We start from the raw sequence: 18,978 nt of genomic DNA, 5'->3' as shown, positions 1-18,978 counted from the left end.
TTGATTTCATTAATTATTTTAATGTTCCAAACACCTAATTTATTTACGATTTAGTGGAAAAAGTGGAAAAAGCAGGAAATATAAGGGAGTGAAATGGGCCCCTCCCCGCCCATTTCCGTGAGGTCCTACCTCTCCACGAGGGAGCAACGACCCCTCCGTGGCCCCATAGGTGACCATGTTTTTTTTTATTTTCTCACTTCTTAAAAATCTATCTATCTATCTATCTATCTATCACTTTGTTAAAAATGTCTTAAAAATATTTCAACAATAGGCTTTTTCAATAGTTCTTGAGAAATTCTAGTTTTGAGTCTCGTTCTAAGCGTTGCTTTGGGAACCAGCGGTGAGTAGCGGAGAACCTCTGGCCGCCAAGCTACGCGTTCGTGTCCACGTTTAGTTCGGCTGCGACGAGATTCGCATTGTCGACGGAGGCGAATGATCACAAAATCCTACTTCCAGACTCGCCGCTACGATTGAGCGCCATGATTTTCGTATCCCCTAAAACCGTACCGTTGTGCATCTCCCTACTTATCTCTGTCTAGATCATCGATTTTTGAAATAACTTTTGAGTGAGTCAGTGACAGCTCATTTTGTACAACTGATATCTTCTTTCTTTTTTCGCGGCTTATCCAGCCAATTATCAATCGCCTAACTTGGAACAAGAAACTCGTCTCCTTCCTAACTTACTTTATGTGTGGATCGGATCTTCAGTAAGTGCTGCCACCTAGTGGTATTTATATCAACTTCGAGCACACCATTCAAATTCAACTTTTAATTCTTTGAGGTTCATCTCGTCACAGCTTTTAGTTTCTCAATTGTCCGACTCACGGGACAATGTATTGTCTGTATCTATCCCTCCTTTCAATGTTTTAATAATAAAGTGTTTTTAATAATACATGGCCTTACGCGAATCCATACCGCACAACATCAATCTAGCTTAAGAGTTAAAAGTTCCGCTGGTAGAAATATACTGGTGATATCACAATAAATCCAATTTCCCGCGAGATTTACAGTCCCATTCCTCCTCGGTGATGCGGTAATTACAAATCATACACGGTCCAATAATAAATTTGATATTCCCTCGTTTGACAGCGAGCATATGAAACATAAATGACATCATTAATGTGACATCGTTGATCCAATATTTATATTTAACATTTATTGTCTCATTAACAATCATTATCCCATCTTCTCATATTAAGTAACCATTAACAATCTATCATGTCATATAAGTATAACCTGCTGAATTACAACATTCATTAACCATCATTTAATTTAATGAATTATAGAAAATAGTTATCACCTAATATCAATTGCAGACGTCAGCCATTAGAAATGCATTACTCCTGATCTCCTTTATACGCCCCCCTTTCCTTTTGGAGAACCTGAAAAACATACAATTTCTATTAATATCGATTTTTTGTAAAAAATAATCTTTTGTATTTAATAAATAACGCTCTTATCACATTTTACCTTGATTGCCAGGCTATCACTAAGAATCGACATCGCCGACTGAAAGTCCTGAAGGCTCCAATAAATCAGATTAATTTATCGTCATATAAAGTGCGCATCGATAAAAATTAATTGTTTTTACGTAACAGTGCCTGTGGCAGATGTTGCAGCTAGGGGTGGGTCGGCGTTGAGGGGATTAACCAAAAAAGTCAAGACACAATCGGAAACCATACACCCCTCGTGAATAAAACGACGCCGTAATGTCGATTGCGGATAAAGGAGGGATCACACCGAGGTGTCTTTCGTTTTATGGTGACAATAAAAAAAAAAGGCCAAGAAGCCACGAAAAACGAAAATGGAAGAGGAAGGTCGGTTAGTTGATAGGTTTTAATCGTGACATAAAGATTTTAATCGATTTTTCCCTGTACGGATAACACCGTAAAAAGAAAAATGAACGTGCTATATGTCTTTGACAAAATAGCCACTTATACCCACAACCATTATGATTCTTACTGTTTTATATATAAATTCCTTGAGCGTAAAACACGAGCCTGGGATGCTCATGAGAATTACAACATTCACTGGCATTGGCTATTGGGATGAATGGGTGTGAAAATAAAAAATCGAACCAAGCATCGTTTTATATTTGATATGAAACGTGAGAGTTCCTTAATAAAATAGGGAACGTTTCCAAGTATGATGTTTTTACGTTAATGCTCAAGTTATATAAGAGCTATCAGTGATAAGGATTCATAAATAGTAACTCGATACGTGATTATTATCGTGATTGATCAAAATTTAAGGCCTGATCTTGATGGATAAATGGGAATATATATATTGTTGATTTAGTGACCAGCAGACATAATTAATATTATTTGATTTTGAGAATTAAATAAAAAGCTAATTGGTATCTGTTATGTCTACGTCTGATCCGAAGCATACAAATTTAAAATCCAAACGAAGAAAAGGTATAGGTTAGAATATAAGTTTCTCAGCATTATGTTGGTACTTACGTTCAATAGGCGTCTGCTGACGGAATCCATTGTACTGCTATCCATTAATCAAACCATGTTGTACCTTACGCCTTTGGAAACTGGCCCTTATACAAGAATGCGATCTTTGTTTATTTTGCGAATCACTTTCCCGAAGATCGATAGACCTTACTACTGCTTCCTTTCAGACGGTACGAGTCAGTTCTCGAAGTTTTCAACAGATGGCGGGATCTGAAAAATTATTCTTGTTCATTGACTATAATCTTCAAAATTATTTCACTTAGCTCAATCAATTATGGATTGTCGTTTGATGATTGAATTAAAAAATTTCATTTTCAAACCACGACTTGTACATTAATTTTATTTCATATTTGCTATCAGTTTGTCGAAATTTGTAAAGTAGGAATTTCATTGGGTTCTTAAAGTTTGTCATTTTGACTAGATTGGACTGGTGGTGAAATTTGATTGTAAATTCATTCACTACAATTGGATCTGATTGGTATTGACAAATTATTTAATGATTCTCATGATACGCAAGTACCGTTATTATTTATGAGATTTATGTTAATATTAAGGGACAGTTTCTATGATGAATTAATTTATGCTAGTTCACTGCCAAATATTCTTGTGATATCTTCCTCCTTTTTTTCTCTTCGGAATCATAAAGCAAATGAATCATAGATATTCTTGGGAAGATTCTAGTCGAAGGAAACTGGTTTTATGGGAAAGAGCTATACATTGATTTCTTATGTAACCAGTCTATGATAATATATAAGACATATTCTTTCACGTGTATACACACTGGATCAATGGGATATCAAAGAACTCTTTATGTTAATATTTTCAAGTACACAGTCACTCGTTAAGTTGTCGCCTTACCGAGTCTCACGGGTTCCGCACGTCAAGTAAAGTGTCCGGGTCGGCCATGAAATTCTTACTCATTTGAAAAATATTTCAGAGTCTGCCAGTAGTAGTTTACGTAGAACCCAGGAGGCCGCGTAATGCCTGAAACGAACAACACTTTATCAAAAACGATTCCTCTTAAGTGATCAGTGGTATTCAGATACAAAGAACCAGTCAGATGTTTTGTTTGAGATGTGATATTGTAGAAAAAAAATTTTCCCTTGTTAAATTCGATCGGAGGAAGTTAAAAAAAATTTTTCATATAACCGGTTTTTTGATTCTAAAAAATTTTTTAATATTTCAATACAATTTTATTATTGGCCATATGAAAGTGTTCAGAATTGAGAACTACTGACCACTTACAAGATGAGACTAAACGGTTTCGTGTTCGGATGCTGGGAGCCAGGGGGGGTCGCTGGACCAAAAAGGATTGCTTCGTATTTTACTCAGTCCTGTATCCTACTGATCCATAAATGGAAGAAACGCTAGTATTTACGATATTCGAAATTCCTATACTGCGCGTACAAATCAGGCATAAGGTTTTGCTGGTTTTATTAACATTTTCAAAAATAGGATATCAGTAGGATTCAAAAATTTTCACTGTGGTACGGATATTCTAATCTATCTGATCTCTAATGGATATGCACATCGATAACCGGAAATGATCGAATAAATATCGAAAGCGGAATTGCCGATTTGCAAATTCAAAATCCATTAGCCACTGAGTCGCGCTTTCGTAAATTCACTTTCAGCCAACCTGCCATACCTCAAATCTTTGGCCTTCGAACGTTCGAGTCTCTTTGAAATACAGAAGAGGCGTATATCTAATGGCGGCACCGAAAACTCCCGGGGAACGAGAGAATTCGCGAATCGCAAGAGTCCCCAAAAGCCAAACTCAATAATCCATTTCCTGTCGCGGTCGATTGCCAATGGGGAACTCGTCTTCTGGCTGAAGGAAGCTGGTTTCGTCTTTTCCCTCCCCCGCTTCCTCCCCATACCCATCACTCCGACCCCCTTTCATCTATCCCTCCCCGCCCTCTAAAAAACCCTCCGCCACTTGTTTTTCCCCAGAATTCACAAAGCCCGAGCAAAGAGAAGTGGCAAATCGAGAATCACAAAGTGGGGAGAGCCATTTCGAATTCAAGCCGAAGGGGATCATCCAAGGAAAAGTTCAAAGGTCAAAGTAAATATTTTGATTTTCTAGTACGTACAAATACCAAAATTTTCCTTTTCACCCTTCGCGACTTTACAGCCGTTGGTCTCTTTGTGCTTGACACACATGCTCAATATATTTTCAGTTATATGCCGATTACATCACGGTACCCGTACATGCCGACTACGCCCACGCGAGAATTGAAAAAAGAAAAAACGACTTTTAAAAACCATGATGGCTGCCACCTTCTTTGTTCCATGAAAATTATCAACTAATTTGTGAGAGGTTACTTAAATAAATCGTATATGTAAAGGATATGTATATATATATATGACGCCTGTAATTACTCTACCGCCATTATTCATCATGCCAGTCTGAGTTTTAATAACTGCATAATTCAAATGGACGCTATAAAAATTACCCATAGCGTTTATGTTTTACGTCATTGTCGTCGCAAGGATTCATGAAAACAATTAATCTCGCTGCGTGCGACAATGATAAAAATTTGTTGCTCGAAGATAGCGATTAATATCATTACATCTATGTGACACAACTGTTACGTTTATCCATTCAATTTCTAATTATAAATGAAATCAGTACCTTATGCAGTCGCTGCTTTGTGCCAATTTGGTCTGGGCGGTGTGGAGACAAAAATTTCTGAACCGAATGTACCCCACGAGTCCACGTTGAATTTGAACTTTGTGTCTGTTGAATAATTGCGATAGGTTCAGGTCCTTACGTCGATAGGTGTCCGTCCGTTGGAAGGAAATAACTAGCAGGTTTCTATGAAGCGGCTGCAATCAAACAACGAGCACGTCTTTGAGTGGGAAATTATTTGTTTCCAACAAAAACATACGAGAAACTACTTAGCTAGACATTTTTTCTGACTTGCGACTGTACGTCATTGTATTTACCGTTAGCATGATAATTGGGAATTGAAAAAGTGGGATTTTTTGATTTGGAATTTCCTTTATCTTAAATCACTGTCAATATTTTTCGAGATTATCAATAACGTTAAGATACGAGTGGGAGACTGGATTTACTTATAATCCCAGTCTCGACGATCTGCAGTGTAAAAAGTCGTTGAAGTTCGTTCCGTGAATATGTTCTCTTTAAACTCTGTGAATATAATGAAGACTCTTACGCTAGGATTCGCCTTCTGTTTTGCACTGGTTAATGGCGGTAAGACGTACAAATGAGAAACAAATTATTTTTACATTTACTCGTATCATCCTTAAATATTGACGTTCACTTTGGTTATCCTCGGTGTATCAACTCGTTGCATAATCTTAGTGTCGGATAAAACTTATTGAAAAAATTTACCTCTCACTCAACAGCTGCCGACTATCAAGTAGTACCAAGTGCATATGCAGAGGGCGCCAGCGTCGTGAAATATCCGCAAGTACAACTGGGCGCAGCGGCCGACACGCTCAGAGATGAAATTATAAGTGCAACAACCAGTTACGTTGCTCGACTAACAAATATATATTACTTCCAGGTAATTAAGAAAGCAGCCATACCGTAAGAAGTTTATCGTGATTTTGGCAGTGTCAGGACGCAGGCTTTAGTCCTTTACAGATAATTAATACGTATGGGCCACACGTGTACTATGAATAGATTCAAATTATAGTTCATTACGTTTGAAGAACACTCACTCGTCTTCCTTTCATGATTCGAATACATTATTTACGCCATCCTAGACAATAGCTCACGATTCCTCGAGTCGTTTATTATTTCCATACTTTATTACGGCCCCGTCACGTTACATGATCAACGACACGCGTGGTATACAACTTTTAGTTCGCAGCCTACGCCACCAGGGCTCACTGGTAGTACTACCCACAGTAGTTTCACAATCTGTTACATGAAAGTTGAATCGAGCGAATCGATGATTTATATATCTTGATTTTACCATTATATTCGTTATGTATACATGTCCATCTAACGTCACGTTTTCCCTCAGGCAAATTCTGCTGCGTTTTTCTTTGGTCACAGTGTTGAAAAAATGACTGGGAATCTAGACCGCAGCATTAACTCCATTCATGATGAATCACCCGCAGACTCTCTCGATCACAGCCTGGATCTTGTCTCAAATAGCTTTGAGGGCTACATTGATATCATCCCTCAAGAATTTGGCGGTAACGCTGTGACTGGTTCAACGGTAAAATATTAGTGCTAATTGCATATAAATATAATCTATCTTTGTTGTATGTCTTTGGTTACTATATATAGTTCTTTTTGACTCGGTAGGACTTACCTAGTTTGGAGAACCTCATGCAGGACAACCCCGTTAACGTCACCTCCATGCAAACCTTAGAAAGTCTTTTGCATGATCTACCGGCAGTGGCTGATCATGATTTTTCTATATTGCAAAAGTTCATCACAAGTATGTTCGCTCATGGCTGGGAAAACGCCAGACCAGCTTTTATCAAACTGCGCGATGAATTTCGTGAAGATGTAAGTGCCCTCTGATACGTTTATAATGGTTATTTGATCATCTATAGAGCATTTGTTATTTTTCATTACAGCTCCTGTTCGACAATATATTATCGCCGTTTAGGAGCTCCATGATGTACGTTCACAGAAATGAGGATATTATCAAAGCTCATACCAGTGACGCAGCTTGGAGCAGATGCATGACTTTGTTCGATAAGCTGACTAAAATTGTGTTACTGCACGGAAAATCCAACGAATAACCAAAGATCACCAATCACGGTTATTAGGGACAGACATAAATAAATGTATATCGTATAAAGCTATAAATAAAACTTTATCGCTTTACCGTTGCATTGTTAAAAACAAATATTACGTGAAATATTTTTTTATTGGAAAACAAAACAATGCAAAAATCAGCAGACGGTTGATCAAACAAAATATCCGATTCCCGAGACAATTTTCAAAGTTTGTACAAATACACGTATAAACATAAAAAAAAGAATACAAGCGACACGAAATTCTACAATCGAATGCATCATAAAGCGCAATTCGTAGTTAAAACTTGGAGCATTACTGCCGCGTAGCTCCAGCACAGTGCTCGCGGTCGGATAACAACTAAAAGTCACTAGAATAGCTGAAATCACAAGAGCGAATATCACCAGAGAATATAACCGTATAGCAAACAATGCACGTAGCAACGAAAAGAGACCTTTTAATAGCAATGCCACAGAAACATTTTTTTTCGACTGACGAGAATCAAATAAAAATCATTAAGGCGTCAATTTCTGTCGAATCCTGAAATGATCAATAGTACATGCGCAAACGATACAGTAAGAAGACCAGTGCCTGGAACAGACAGATCCATCACGTTTTATTGGGCCCAGGTGCATTTTCAACAATGGAATGTCAACGACAAAATAAGGGATACTCATGCGTGACGCAACACTTGTCTGGAATGTGGGTTACAGCTTACAACCCTTTCCGACAATCCAAATCCTCACTCTACTACAATCCACAACATACGCTTATATAGGGGGTGCGTGTCCGTAAGGGTTGTAGTTGTCCCTAGACGGAACTGCTTGAGGGTTTGCAGTATCAGACGGGTATGGTCTGGGGTCTTTAAGTGGGCAGGATAGCTGAGAAGGTCACAGGAATGATAATGGGAATGTAAAGGTGAATAGGAATGTAAATGGGAATGATGGAAGTACATCTGGATACGGGATACCAACGTACCAAGATATCCAAAGGTATGGGGGAAGTTGTCTGCAGGCTGGAGCCACGCTGTCGCTGCTACGGCATCGATCCTCCAGGTCTACCACCACTACGGTTGTTACTACTATTACTGCTATCACGGTTATCAGCTATAGTAATACTATGAGTATAGTTTGCAGTAGCACTGCTACCACTACTGGCTTTGACTATTATCAAGCCAGGCATTCAATAAGATTTCTTATTGCAACTCACAGTGCTACCGTTCAAACGAAATCTTATTTTCGAATTCTAACCTTTTTACATTACTAATTCTATCGGAATTTTTGGACTAGGCAACTTCTTCCTTTCACCCTTGTCCTCCTTTCTCTCTGCCACTTTTCACTTTATCGCCAGACGTATCTCAACAGTCGACGATGCACTTTCTGTTCTGCCAGTTGAGCTTTTTCAGCAAGTGAAATGGATAGGAGGGTTCACTCGTACGAGACATCCGAAGCCTTTGAACCGCATCGGGGAATCGGTTGCCCTTTGTCTCCTATTGTGAACTCTGCAAATCTGCCTACTATCATTATTTGTGATTCCTTACCTTTTTACCATCACGATATTTTATACGCAGATTTTAATCTGGTATCTCTAATCAACTGATGTTTTCAAAATTTAATTAAACTCATGGGTACCATCTGATGCTCCTCATCCAGACTTGCTTTATGAAAGCTTTCAATATAATAAATTATTTTTTAAGAGAGTCAAACAGCATACGTACCCCAGTTGAGTACCATAAAGGGTATCCTTATGAACAAAGTTCAGTTTGATGATCAGCCATGAGCTTTTTTCTTGTTGACACAGCTCCAACTTAGCATCACTCAATTGGTCTTTGGTAACTGTTATAGTTGCCATTTTTTGAGACGTTCAATTCCGACTGGTTTATCTGCAATGACAGAAACAATTAATGAAGAGAAATAATTTTTAAACTCTTTCAAGAGGATAATCTATTACTTGGTACGTGTCTAGGGGTATATCGCCATGTATTCTATAAGCTAACATACAAACCATAAGGTCCTGACTCGTAGCACGAGTATAGGTATTCGTGGTAGAAACGTGGATTGTGTGTATAAGAATGGAAGAGCATCTGCCAAATAGAGATGACGCCATTGCGTAACTCTGAATGAACCCAGGTCAGTCAACCTCGTACGGAAGCCAATGTGCCGTCTGCGGTTAATCTTAAATGCAAGCCAGGGATCGATGTCAGTTTATTGGTTTTCTATTTTGAGCAAGTATCCCTTTTTTCTTGTAATTGGCATCGTTATCACTCTGTACTTTGTGGTAGGAGTCCCGAGGTCCAGGGTCGGTGAACCTTTGGATGAAGACATTTTCTGTAAAGTATAGTACGTATAGTAAAATGCTGCACTGCATCTGTCAGTGCTTCATTTTCGAGAGGGTCATTTGTCAGCATGAAACTTTGAAAAACTTGAAATTAGTTCAAGTACCTGAAGTTAGTCTCGGAGCCTTCGAAAAGTGTCCGGTAGAAAAATGCATCAAGGTACATGATTAAACGACCGTACTTTAGCTTGTCTCTTATTGCCGTTTCTATTATCTCGTCATAAGGTAACATTCGTGCGTATTTCGTGAAACAGTTATGAGTTCAGTTTGAGCGAAATAGAAATAATAAAAATCGATAATCGAATATCAACGTAGCTAAATAAATCGCACGAGTTTGAATCGCAGTGAAGTTGGTAGGAGAACAAAAAGCACTGTTGCACTTCATGAAAATTTGGTTGTTTGTCGATTCTCTGAAATATTCAATGTAAACAGGACGAGCACAAGCCAATGGGTGACTGCGCCGGGCTGACAGTTGCGATAAAAATGTACTGCACAATAGGCACTTTTATTTATTTTTTACTTGACTTTGTCTTTGTAATTGAAATCAAACTACCGCGCGTCACTGGGTGATAATATTTTCGTCTTATCCAACATGAGATGCGACCTTTTAGAAAAAAGCGTTGGAATACCTGACAATTCACGTAGTGACTAACCTCGTTAATTAGCGAATACAAGTGGCAGAGCTCTAAGTGGTGGCACTTAAAAAAAGAGTTCGTGGTTCTAGACAGAAAGCGCTTTCAGAATGAGAGACGAAGAGAGAGGAGAGAATTAGAGAGGGAGATAGAGACAGATAATAAACCCTTTTGTCATAGTCTTACCTCGCTGTAGTAAAGAGTAAGTAAATGTATTCAAGAAACGGGCGATAACAAGTCCATTGTTAATTAATAACACTGAGCACTCTGAAAATCTATAAAGTGACGCCAGTGGTTATTATGAATCTCAAAATGATGATGACTTCCACCTTCGTTAAGCAGCCTTCTTTGCACTGAGACAAGTAACAAGCCGGAACTTCACAGCAATAGAAATAGCCTTAAAGCCTTTCTAAATTTTAAATGGACGCTATACAATTTAGTCCTCGTTGAATTTGATGTGTATATATACATTGTTGCCGTGATGAAATTCACGAAAGACGAAACGAACCTTTATGAAAGAGCAAGACACGGTTAACTAAATACTTTTACTGCGCGAAATACCAGCTGGCATTTATCTAACTCACAATATTTCACAGCCAAAGTCGACGAGCTTCGCACAATGCACAATAGAGGCGTACGTGTCGCTAAGCCAACATCAAATTACCGACCGCAATCCTGTCGCACGAGATAGCGACGCATAATGTTGCCAGTTATGCGGCGCACGTGTACGGAACAGCTGCATTTTAAAATCACGAATTCGCGGTCTAATTTTTATCCACAGAACAAAGCCAAAGCCGTCCTGGCTCTATTTCCCAGACGATACACGTATATGCGACTTCGTGTTGCGCATCTGCCAGACCGCGACTCGATACGAGTAAAAAATCTGTTATATCTGTATATAGACTTTATCGAATTTTCATAACACTCCGTGTTTCTCATGATTTCATTTGCCAGAGATCTACAACATTTTCAGGCTTACACTGCTGGATATATCCGTAAGTACGTAGAGAAGATTAAGTATCTAGGGACCAATGGCGGTTGAATAAGAGAGAATAAAGTAGACATAAAACAAAAAAAGTAAAAACAAGCAACCAACAAGGAAAATCGTCGTCCATCTCGAAAGTTCAGGCTTTTCCAACGAATAAATTGGATGACCCTCTTTTCCTCGAGCATTATCCGTGCTACTTTCGCGTGGCAGATAATTTAACGTATAATTAATTGCTAGATCATCCAAAGAATTTCAAAATATCTATAATGCTGTATATTTCTTGGTATATAAGTAACCTATAATAATACATACACTGTATCGGTATACCAGGTCGTTCTGGAAAATGTCTCGAGATGTGGCTAGGTATCTTTTATCCATATATTCTATATACGCTATATATACATATAGTATACTCGGGTATATACGTTATATCGATATACTTTGTTTCCAGCCGGAGCTAGCAGCTACGTATGAACATACACGAACGAATTTCTTCAGAGCACGTACTGCCGTTATTTCGTCGAGGCTTTTTCGGGCGACGCGTGCATCGCTGCCAAGTGATTTTTCCTTGAGTTAACTGTATCGACCGACAGTGAATTACTCCAAGAGACTGACTCCCCCTCTCCGCACCTTTCCCGAGAGGGAAAGAAAGGATTACGTGAGAGATTCTGTACTTCCTGCTTCGAAAGCTACCTAATTCCCTTCTGACTATTTTCTCACAAAAGGACTTACAGCTAACCGGGCCATTGGCTGTACTCGATTCTCATTCGTCATTGGATCGCCTTAAGCTTTAATCGAATACCTACAATTTCCCGGTATTTTGTATTCACTGTAGAAATTAGAGCGAATGGCGCGAGTACAGCGTGAATTTATTAGCGATTAATTTATCAAGTCATTTTGAGGTTAAGAATTAAGAAAATTCATATCGACGAAGAACAAGGTATTTGTGTTTCTTGATACCTTTGTAATTTGTACTGTGGTTACGTGGTGTATAACTAAGCGACATCGGATTTCGTACTTTTGCAGGACCATCAGAACCGCATGCGGTTCACGTAATCATCCTGCAAATAGTTGAGGATCCTTATGGCAATTGCATCAGTGGAGAATTAGTGTTGCACAACTCCACGTGAGCAGCTTTAACACGTGGGACTTTTCGCACGCTCTTATAATGTCCTACGGTATGCGGATTTACGCGAACATCGATTTTCGCAAGTTGAACGACTAACCGGAAGCTGCGGATGGGTCTGTGGTTCCCGACGATCCCCGCTACATTTCACAATCATGGAATTGTACGTAGACAAAGGTATATCTGTATCCGACTAAATAATAAACACATTATCTGACTATAAACATAGTCGGATAATTCTCATTTTTTTATCGATAAAAATAATTTGCAATTAGATATTGCTATCAGGATTGATCCCAGAAAATTCGACCTCGCGGCAAAATAAAATTGGTGTAACTAAGAAGGTAGGCATCATCGGACCCAAGTTACTTGATAGCTGCAAGTTCACTGTGGTGGCGTCTAGAGCGAATTCTCACCCCCAATTGAAAGCCACCCCCTGCACCCAGTCACGCTTTCAACAAGGATCACCAGAGAGGGGGAGAGAGAGAGAGAGCGGAGGAGTGAGAGAATGTAGGGGTGGTTAGCCAGCTTCAGGGACGCTTACGGTGTACGTGGTGTTAGTGGGGGGTTGGTAGTGGGGTGATCTCGCTAGGGGTGACTTGTAGGTGGGGGGTGACAGCATATCTTTCCAGTCCCCGCCGCCAGGCGCCAACGTTAAGCGCTTTCACGTAAGTCCGACACTCGTGCGGCGCACTTTGGCCCGACAGCATCGAGCACTGACGTGCTGCATTTCGTAGGTAGCTCGAACGAACCACGAGGTCGCCGAGGATCCTCGACGCGAAGGAAAAGTGCAAGAAGAGAGCGACTTCCACTTGCATGGCAAGGAGAAGAAATACGAGCAAGGAGTAAACGTGATTTTTTGTATCGGAGATACGTTGAGATACGTAACTGAGCCTGAAACTGAGCCTGAGCCTAAAGGCTTCGCTGAAAGCTGCTAGGACGTTCGATGGAATTTAATGAAATCTGAAAGCTAGTGATTTTTTCTTCTTTTACTTCTGGATTACCCTACGATTGCCCTCGATACTCCTGGGACAGATTGTAACGATCGCTGAAACTTATGGGAGTGAGTGTCGGGGCTCCGTGAGAGAGTGTGTCGTTCAGTGAATAGCGTTTCGCGATTTTTTCTTTTTTATTCCGATACTAGTTTCTTGTGTCTCGGTTTTTTTTTTTTTTGGTGTTTTAATCGAATCACTCTATCCGTTTACGTGGCGTTGCTAGGCCGTGCCATTATACGTGGCGATATTGACAGTGCTTCTGATTACTGTAGACGTGCTCCTCGTGGCCGACTTCGTATCTAAAATCAACCCCTAGCAGAGGGATGGATCTTTGCCTAATCTACGTAAGTACCATATTACCCTACCAGCCACGGCTTCGAGTGATTGTCAGAATTTTAATTCAGCAATCTCACCCCTTGCACTTCAAACCATCTCGTAGCGACCCTTAAGCGCGTTTTCTCGTGACCTCTATTTGTTATTATAATTTCACGACAATTTTGCTACGTTACGTTTCACCCTGGAATTTCTCAACGTTCGTGTGTATATCTGTACGCAGACACAAATGTGTATAGGTATAAATACGCCAAAGCTATTTGCAAGCGTCGCTCGAGGGAGATGCAAGACGTATAAAAACACGTAGAACATCTCGAAACAGCATTTTTCTTTACCATTTTTGTTACACTGAAATTATCTCTAACAGTAGCGAAAGTGACTTTGCCATCACGATAATTATTCGTTTGCGCTACGTTTCTGTATTATTACTTTGCCGTTTGTGAGTTTTTCTCAATTATCGTTCAATCGCTATAATTTTTTTTTTTCGCAAGTATAACTAGAATATAGAACAAAAACTACGAACATTAAAGATACGACCCAGTTTATACAACTGTCCATTATCATATCTTATGCCTTCTTCGAATTGCACCGTTTGCTGGAAACGGGAATTGTACTAGCTGAAAGCGAAGTAAATTGTAATTCGAAAGAAACGACAAAGCAAATGGCAGACAAATATGAATACAGCGGACCTTCCTTTCTTTTTTTTTTTTTACCATACGTATTTTCCATAATGGCTTAGCGTCCGACGGAGCAACAGTTACAGACCTTCGAAGAGTCATTAGTCGTATATACGCAGTATACACCATAGCTGAGCACAGTTAATATTTAATGTCAAAACTAGTAGCTACCAACTGTAACTCATTAACAAGTAATAAGCTTGGTCGTTATTTAAATAATTTTTGAAAATCTGCAAAAAAAATATTTATTTAACATGGATCCCCTGTACCCTGCCAGCCTTTCGCTCTCACGTGTCGCACAGTTGCCCTGCGTATTTTTCCTTCAAAATTTTTCAATATTGTCATCCCTTGGCACGTTCGCCACCCTGAGGTTGGTACCACCCTCCACGTAGCAGGCAGAGGGTGGTGCACGTATCCCGTGCCGTCGCAGCCTTGTGAGAATTTATCTCGATCCGACTATAGGGCTGTTCCCGCTGGCGCGTTTGTAATAAAACTTTTCAATTACCCATGGCAAGGTATATACAGGGGGGAGAAGGAGGGTGGATTCAGAATGTGCGATCTGTCACGTGAAACAAAGAGAAACGCGTATGATGAAATTTCAATTTCGATTTGGCATTACGCAATTACCTTGGATGACTCTTTCGTCGTGATTGATATGTCTGTTCGAAATAGTTGGTTCCCGATACTCGGCTGGCTGTAGAAGTGTAATCACTCTTTATGATATTGAAATGTGTATCTTCCTGATTAAATGCTTATCGATTAGTTAAAATTGCATTGTTCCCAATACCCTGTATCAAGTGAAATATTGAATTGGCTGGATGCAAACAATAATGCCATTTTGCAGAGAGCGCCCAGGACTGTAGGATTAAAAAACGATGTAAACTCTGAAAGTAAAGTTTGTTCATGAATTCAAAAACGTGTACTGGGGCGTATTAATGACTGACGTTAATTAAGTACGATTTATGTACCTTGTCCATGATAATATTTTACTTTTTTGAAAATTCTTTAGTCTCGTTCGCTACGTGCATTAACGTCTGCTATGTTTCCCAGCTTGAAATACCCATTAAAAGATACACTTTTATGTACGCGGGCTGATTGTGAGCGATAGTCACGATCAAGGCGTAGATTCAAAATCTAAACCATTAGAGCTGTATGACCGTCATACTAAATGGGGATCGAGTTCATCTCCACGGTGTCCTTAATTGAAACTGATGAAACGCGCCCTTAATTTATAATTCAATTCCTGAGCCTTGCTCGGCCAAAGTAAATCAGCCGATAGTCAGCTTTGCAGTTCGGGCTTTTGATCGGGACGCACTTGAGCTCCATCGAGCACGCAGTGATATATATTGGATAAAAAAAAAATTAGTATGAAAAAAAAGGGATATCTATTTTTAAACGCCTCGCAAACGACTATTGGTAAAGTCCAGTTTCGTGAGAATTCCCCGAAGGCTAACCATACCGAAGGGTCCTGGAGCCCGTTTACCTAAACAATCGAAATACCAGTCCGCAGTCAGGTAGAAAAGATTTTTACCACGAATCCAAAAGAAAAGTCAAGTTTTTGCGACGTTGACGCGAGACGAGGAGCCATTTTACCAAATTCGAAATCGTCCAGACAATTCTTTTCGTTATAACCTAACTTAACCTACTTACGTATTATGAAGACGAAGTATCGAGCCTAACGTGCCCATACAATTTCGTACGCCATCTTTCTTTTTGGTCCTCCCTCCTTCGTTGTCTACTTCACCCGCCACCTCTCTGTTTACGAAACCAACTGTCGGATTGTCTTACGAATTTTCAACGTCGACGAATAATTTCTACCAGGGGATTCTTCTATCGGCTCCTCCCATCTCCCCCCTACTGAAGCTAGCCCGAGTTTGTTATGACTATCATTGCTATAGTCCTGGCGACTATAATGACGTTTGGCCCGTAAAAAAGTCAAGCAAATCCATACGGCCTTTTGTCAGCATAAGTTTGGTTTGTTCGTGTCAAATAATATTGCTTCTGTGTTATAACGTTATTGTGCAATATCAACCTCACAATTCAATATCGTTCTATATGCGAATAGACCACCAGATGGTATAAATACGTTCGTTCTCTATTATGAAGAAAATAATCATTCGCTTATTGTACGGAATAGATAAAAAAGAATAGGGCGCGAGTCTTGTAACTTGGTGTAGGAGAACCCTGGCACTTCGTGACGTTACGCGACCCTGTAGTTAATATCGATCTGACGTCGGTTCATTTTCAGATATTGTCTTACGCCTTGTTATAGAGGGTTGCGTGTTTTTCTTAAGAAGTAACACGCCGGCAAAACAACCGACGGGAATTTCAACGTGTAAGAAGCATTCTGCGCGTTGGGTTAGGTACGCGTGGAAGATGGATCTATGGTCCCTGACTCTGTATCGTAAAGTCGACCCAATAGATTGCGTACACGAAAACAAGAGCATTATCCCACCCAGTTTCCCAATCTGGCTCTCGTGTCTTTTTAAGGACGCCAATGCTGTGCAACGAGACAATGTCGTAGGAAGTTCTGGTATTACTGGAAAATTTTCATACTATATTGACTGCGAGAGACTTGATTAACGTAACGGGTGGCTTGGTCCGATCAGATCTTCGGGATACATGAAGATCCTGAGGTTGTCTAGATGAAGTATATAAAACCCAATGGACGTTATAACCATATAAATAATATAGTTACGTTCCGAGTAGATGGTCATGATTCAGACAATTTGTCATTGGCTCATGATACTGAAGGTCATCCCATTAAGACCCCATGCTCGATGGGGCCTTATGGTATGACGTTTGGTACTCCGTGGGTGGCCTGTTGATACTTTCTGGAGTAACTTTGTGCTTGGAATGTAATAAGTAGTTGAAATTCGATTGAAATAGAAATAAGCTTGGGTCTTTGAGGTCATACCTGGCCCCATCAGACCTCAGGACGTAACTTTGATTACAGCCTATTTTCATAACAGACTTATTGGGACCTCGGAATAGCAATTCCTAGTAACGGAGATGAGCTCCACCCGACCATTTATTACAAGTCCATTTTGCAGACCCGCCCTCCCCTCTCAGCTTGAAGAATCAACCAGGAATCCAGACAGGCATCCAGTCTCGGACTAACCTGCCCTTAAACAGGACGCACCCTTGCCGTCGGGACCTTATTGTCAAGGGTCATTGGTGGCGAGCTGTCGCCGTCCTTTGTGCATACCTGAAGGGAAGCTGTAAGCTACGTACCTTCCCGATTGACGTAGGTGCTAACAAAAGGTCAAATCGGCGCTACAAGCTCAAGCCATAAGATACCCAGAAAAGGACCCGCAAGGGATGCTGAGGAAGAATGAGATGGAGAGAGCGACCCAAGGATAGGGTCCTATAGCGAGGATTTTGCACGAGTCAAACAATGCCTGACCAGGGTTTAAAAGATGTAGCATTGTACTCAGGTACAATAAAAAAGAAACACTAGACCAGGGAAAAAAAACTAGACACTCAGAACAGACTAGAATCCCTGAGTACCTTGGCACAATTACCAGTAACGATCTTGAGGTGCACTCCGATGGCGCGTTGATCACGCAGGAGGTCGGAGGGGGTTGATGGGGAGTTGAGCTTAAGAAGCCTGTTGCGGTGGATGGTAGGACGACGCCCGGCGTCGTTCTCACAACCGGTCGCCCAAGTGTACATACACTTCCAGAAGCAGAGACGCAATCCAACCTTGGCATAAGACCCGTGCCAGCGTCCTTTTTGTCAGACGCCATTACGAAACACTAAGATCCTATGGAGTTCAGGTATTATCAACATTGTGATCCCAGCGACTACTGGTCCAGATACCACAGACCACAATCATCCCCCAACGATCCCAAGTAACAGACTTAGACTAAGTGACCGTAGACTCATAAGTATATACAGAACCACTGAGGTCATCTTCTTGTAGCCCAGCAGCCCCAATATGTATACCGTACGTGGTATGCATATTCAGCTGAATGACGTCATCGGTCGGGTACCTGGTTGTCCCGGTGGTATGCATTTTAATGGATAAGCCGATCCCGTGGAAGGTCTTCCTCTGCATAAAAGGTTACCCCCTTCGTCCTGACCCTAAACAAGAACAACTTAAGGAAAAAGCATCGAACCACTTTACACAGATTGCTCTTTCAAATAAGCCGTTAAGCCCTGAGCACCCTTCACGCATATATGTAGAAATGTTTTAAGGGGAACCCCGTGCAGGAACAGCATCCCCCCACCAGGACCCAACCGAAAGGATTACAGACAGCTCACGGCTCTCCCGTGCTGATGGCCGGTATTAAGAAGGTCAGTTATCTCCCCCCCTCGCCCGCCCCCATTTAGTAATGGCTGGTCTCACCTTTTACGAGGTTCTCATGCCAATCGCTTCCAGATAGCCCAGGACGCCTATAATTATGCTGCTGAAATCACCGAAACGTGCACTTCACATTGCTGGTCCAGTGCCATACATCCAGCAGCACGTTTTATCTTAGGGACTTGGTTCAGATAGATGCTACAATTCTTCTTCTCTTCTCGAAGTGGCTTTGTGTACTTTGTCATAGGTGAGGTTAAATTTTTGTATGGAAGTGTACCAGATGGGAGGAAGATCCTAAAGTGTCATAGTGCATGTTGGGAACAGGTCAGTGAACAGTAATGGACACGTCTTATAGGTCTTTGTAACGATTTTTTTTTTTTTTTTTTTTTTTTTTTTTTT

The 18,978-nt window shown here is 40.5% G+C and overlaps 3 protein-coding genes and 1 long non-coding RNA gene across 25 annotated transcripts in view; 3 read left to right on the top strand and 1 right to left on the bottom strand.

The window, feature by feature from the left end:
- Nucleotides 1-754: 754 nt before the first annotated feature.
- Nucleotides 755-18,978, bottom strand: part of LOC107270516 — a 94,987-nt gene continuing 76,763 nt past the window's right edge. Inside the window, exons 1-10 of one of the 18 annotated variants that reach the window (XR_003060553.1) lie at nt 10,341-10,740; nt 9,193-9,496; nt 8,906-9,070; nt 8,167-8,701; nt 5,098-5,291; nt 3,321-3,446; nt 2,463-2,672; nt 1,471-1,518; nt 1,301-1,382; nt 755-1,018 (exon numbers count right to left, since the gene is read on the bottom strand). Coding sequence is in view for 1 of the 18 variants with exons in the window: in XM_025087893.1 (XP_024943661.1) it covers nt 9,388-9,496 (109 nt within the window). In the remaining 17 variants the exon portion in view is untranslated. The other 17 variants (XR_003060563.1, XR_003060551.1, XR_003060552.1 and 14 more) reach the window with 17 other exon arrangements.
- Nucleotides 5,394-7,300, top strand: LOC107270515. Its single transcript, XM_015745593.2, has 5 exons — nt 5,394-5,679; nt 5,835-5,995; nt 6,461-6,658; nt 6,748-6,954; nt 7,026-7,300. The coding sequence occupies exons 1-5, from the start codon at nt 5,601-5,603 to the stop codon at nt 7,191-7,193; spliced, it is 813 nt and encodes a 270-aa protein (XP_015601079.1). The 5' UTR covers nt 5,394-5,600; the 3' UTR covers nt 7,194-7,300.
- On the top strand, nt 10,883-12,435 carry LOC112494775. The gene is made up of 3 exons (XR_003060572.1): nt 10,883-11,149; nt 11,594-12,082; nt 12,169-12,435. It is a non-coding gene; the product is annotated as an uncharacterized LOC112494775 (long non-coding RNA).
- Nucleotides 12,927-18,978, top strand: part of LOC107270513 (protein madd-4) — a 90,715-nt gene continuing 84,663 nt past the window's right edge. For 4 of the 5 annotated variants that reach the window (XR_003060547.1, XM_015745589.2, XM_015745586.2 and 1 more), the window contains exon 1: nt 13,478-13,607. Coding sequence is in view for 1 of the 5 variants with exons in the window: in XM_025087891.1 (XP_024943659.1) it covers nt 13,587-13,607 (21 nt within the window). In the remaining 4 variants the exon portion in view is untranslated. Of the gene's footprint in view, nt 13,608-18,978 lie in introns of all 5 variants that reach the window. The other variant, XM_025087891.1, reaches the window with a different exon arrangement.

Source organism: Cephus cinctus, unplaced genomic scaffold (genome assembly GCF_000341935.2).
Source record: "Cephus cinctus unplaced genomic scaffold, Ccin1 Ccin1_scaffold0786, whole genome shotgun sequence".
Lineage (NCBI taxonomy): Eukaryota > Metazoa > Arthropoda > Insecta > Hymenoptera > Cephidae > Cephus > Cephus cinctus.
Note: the sequence above shows the minus strand (reverse complement) of the source record. Positions and strands in the feature narration are given on the sequence as shown.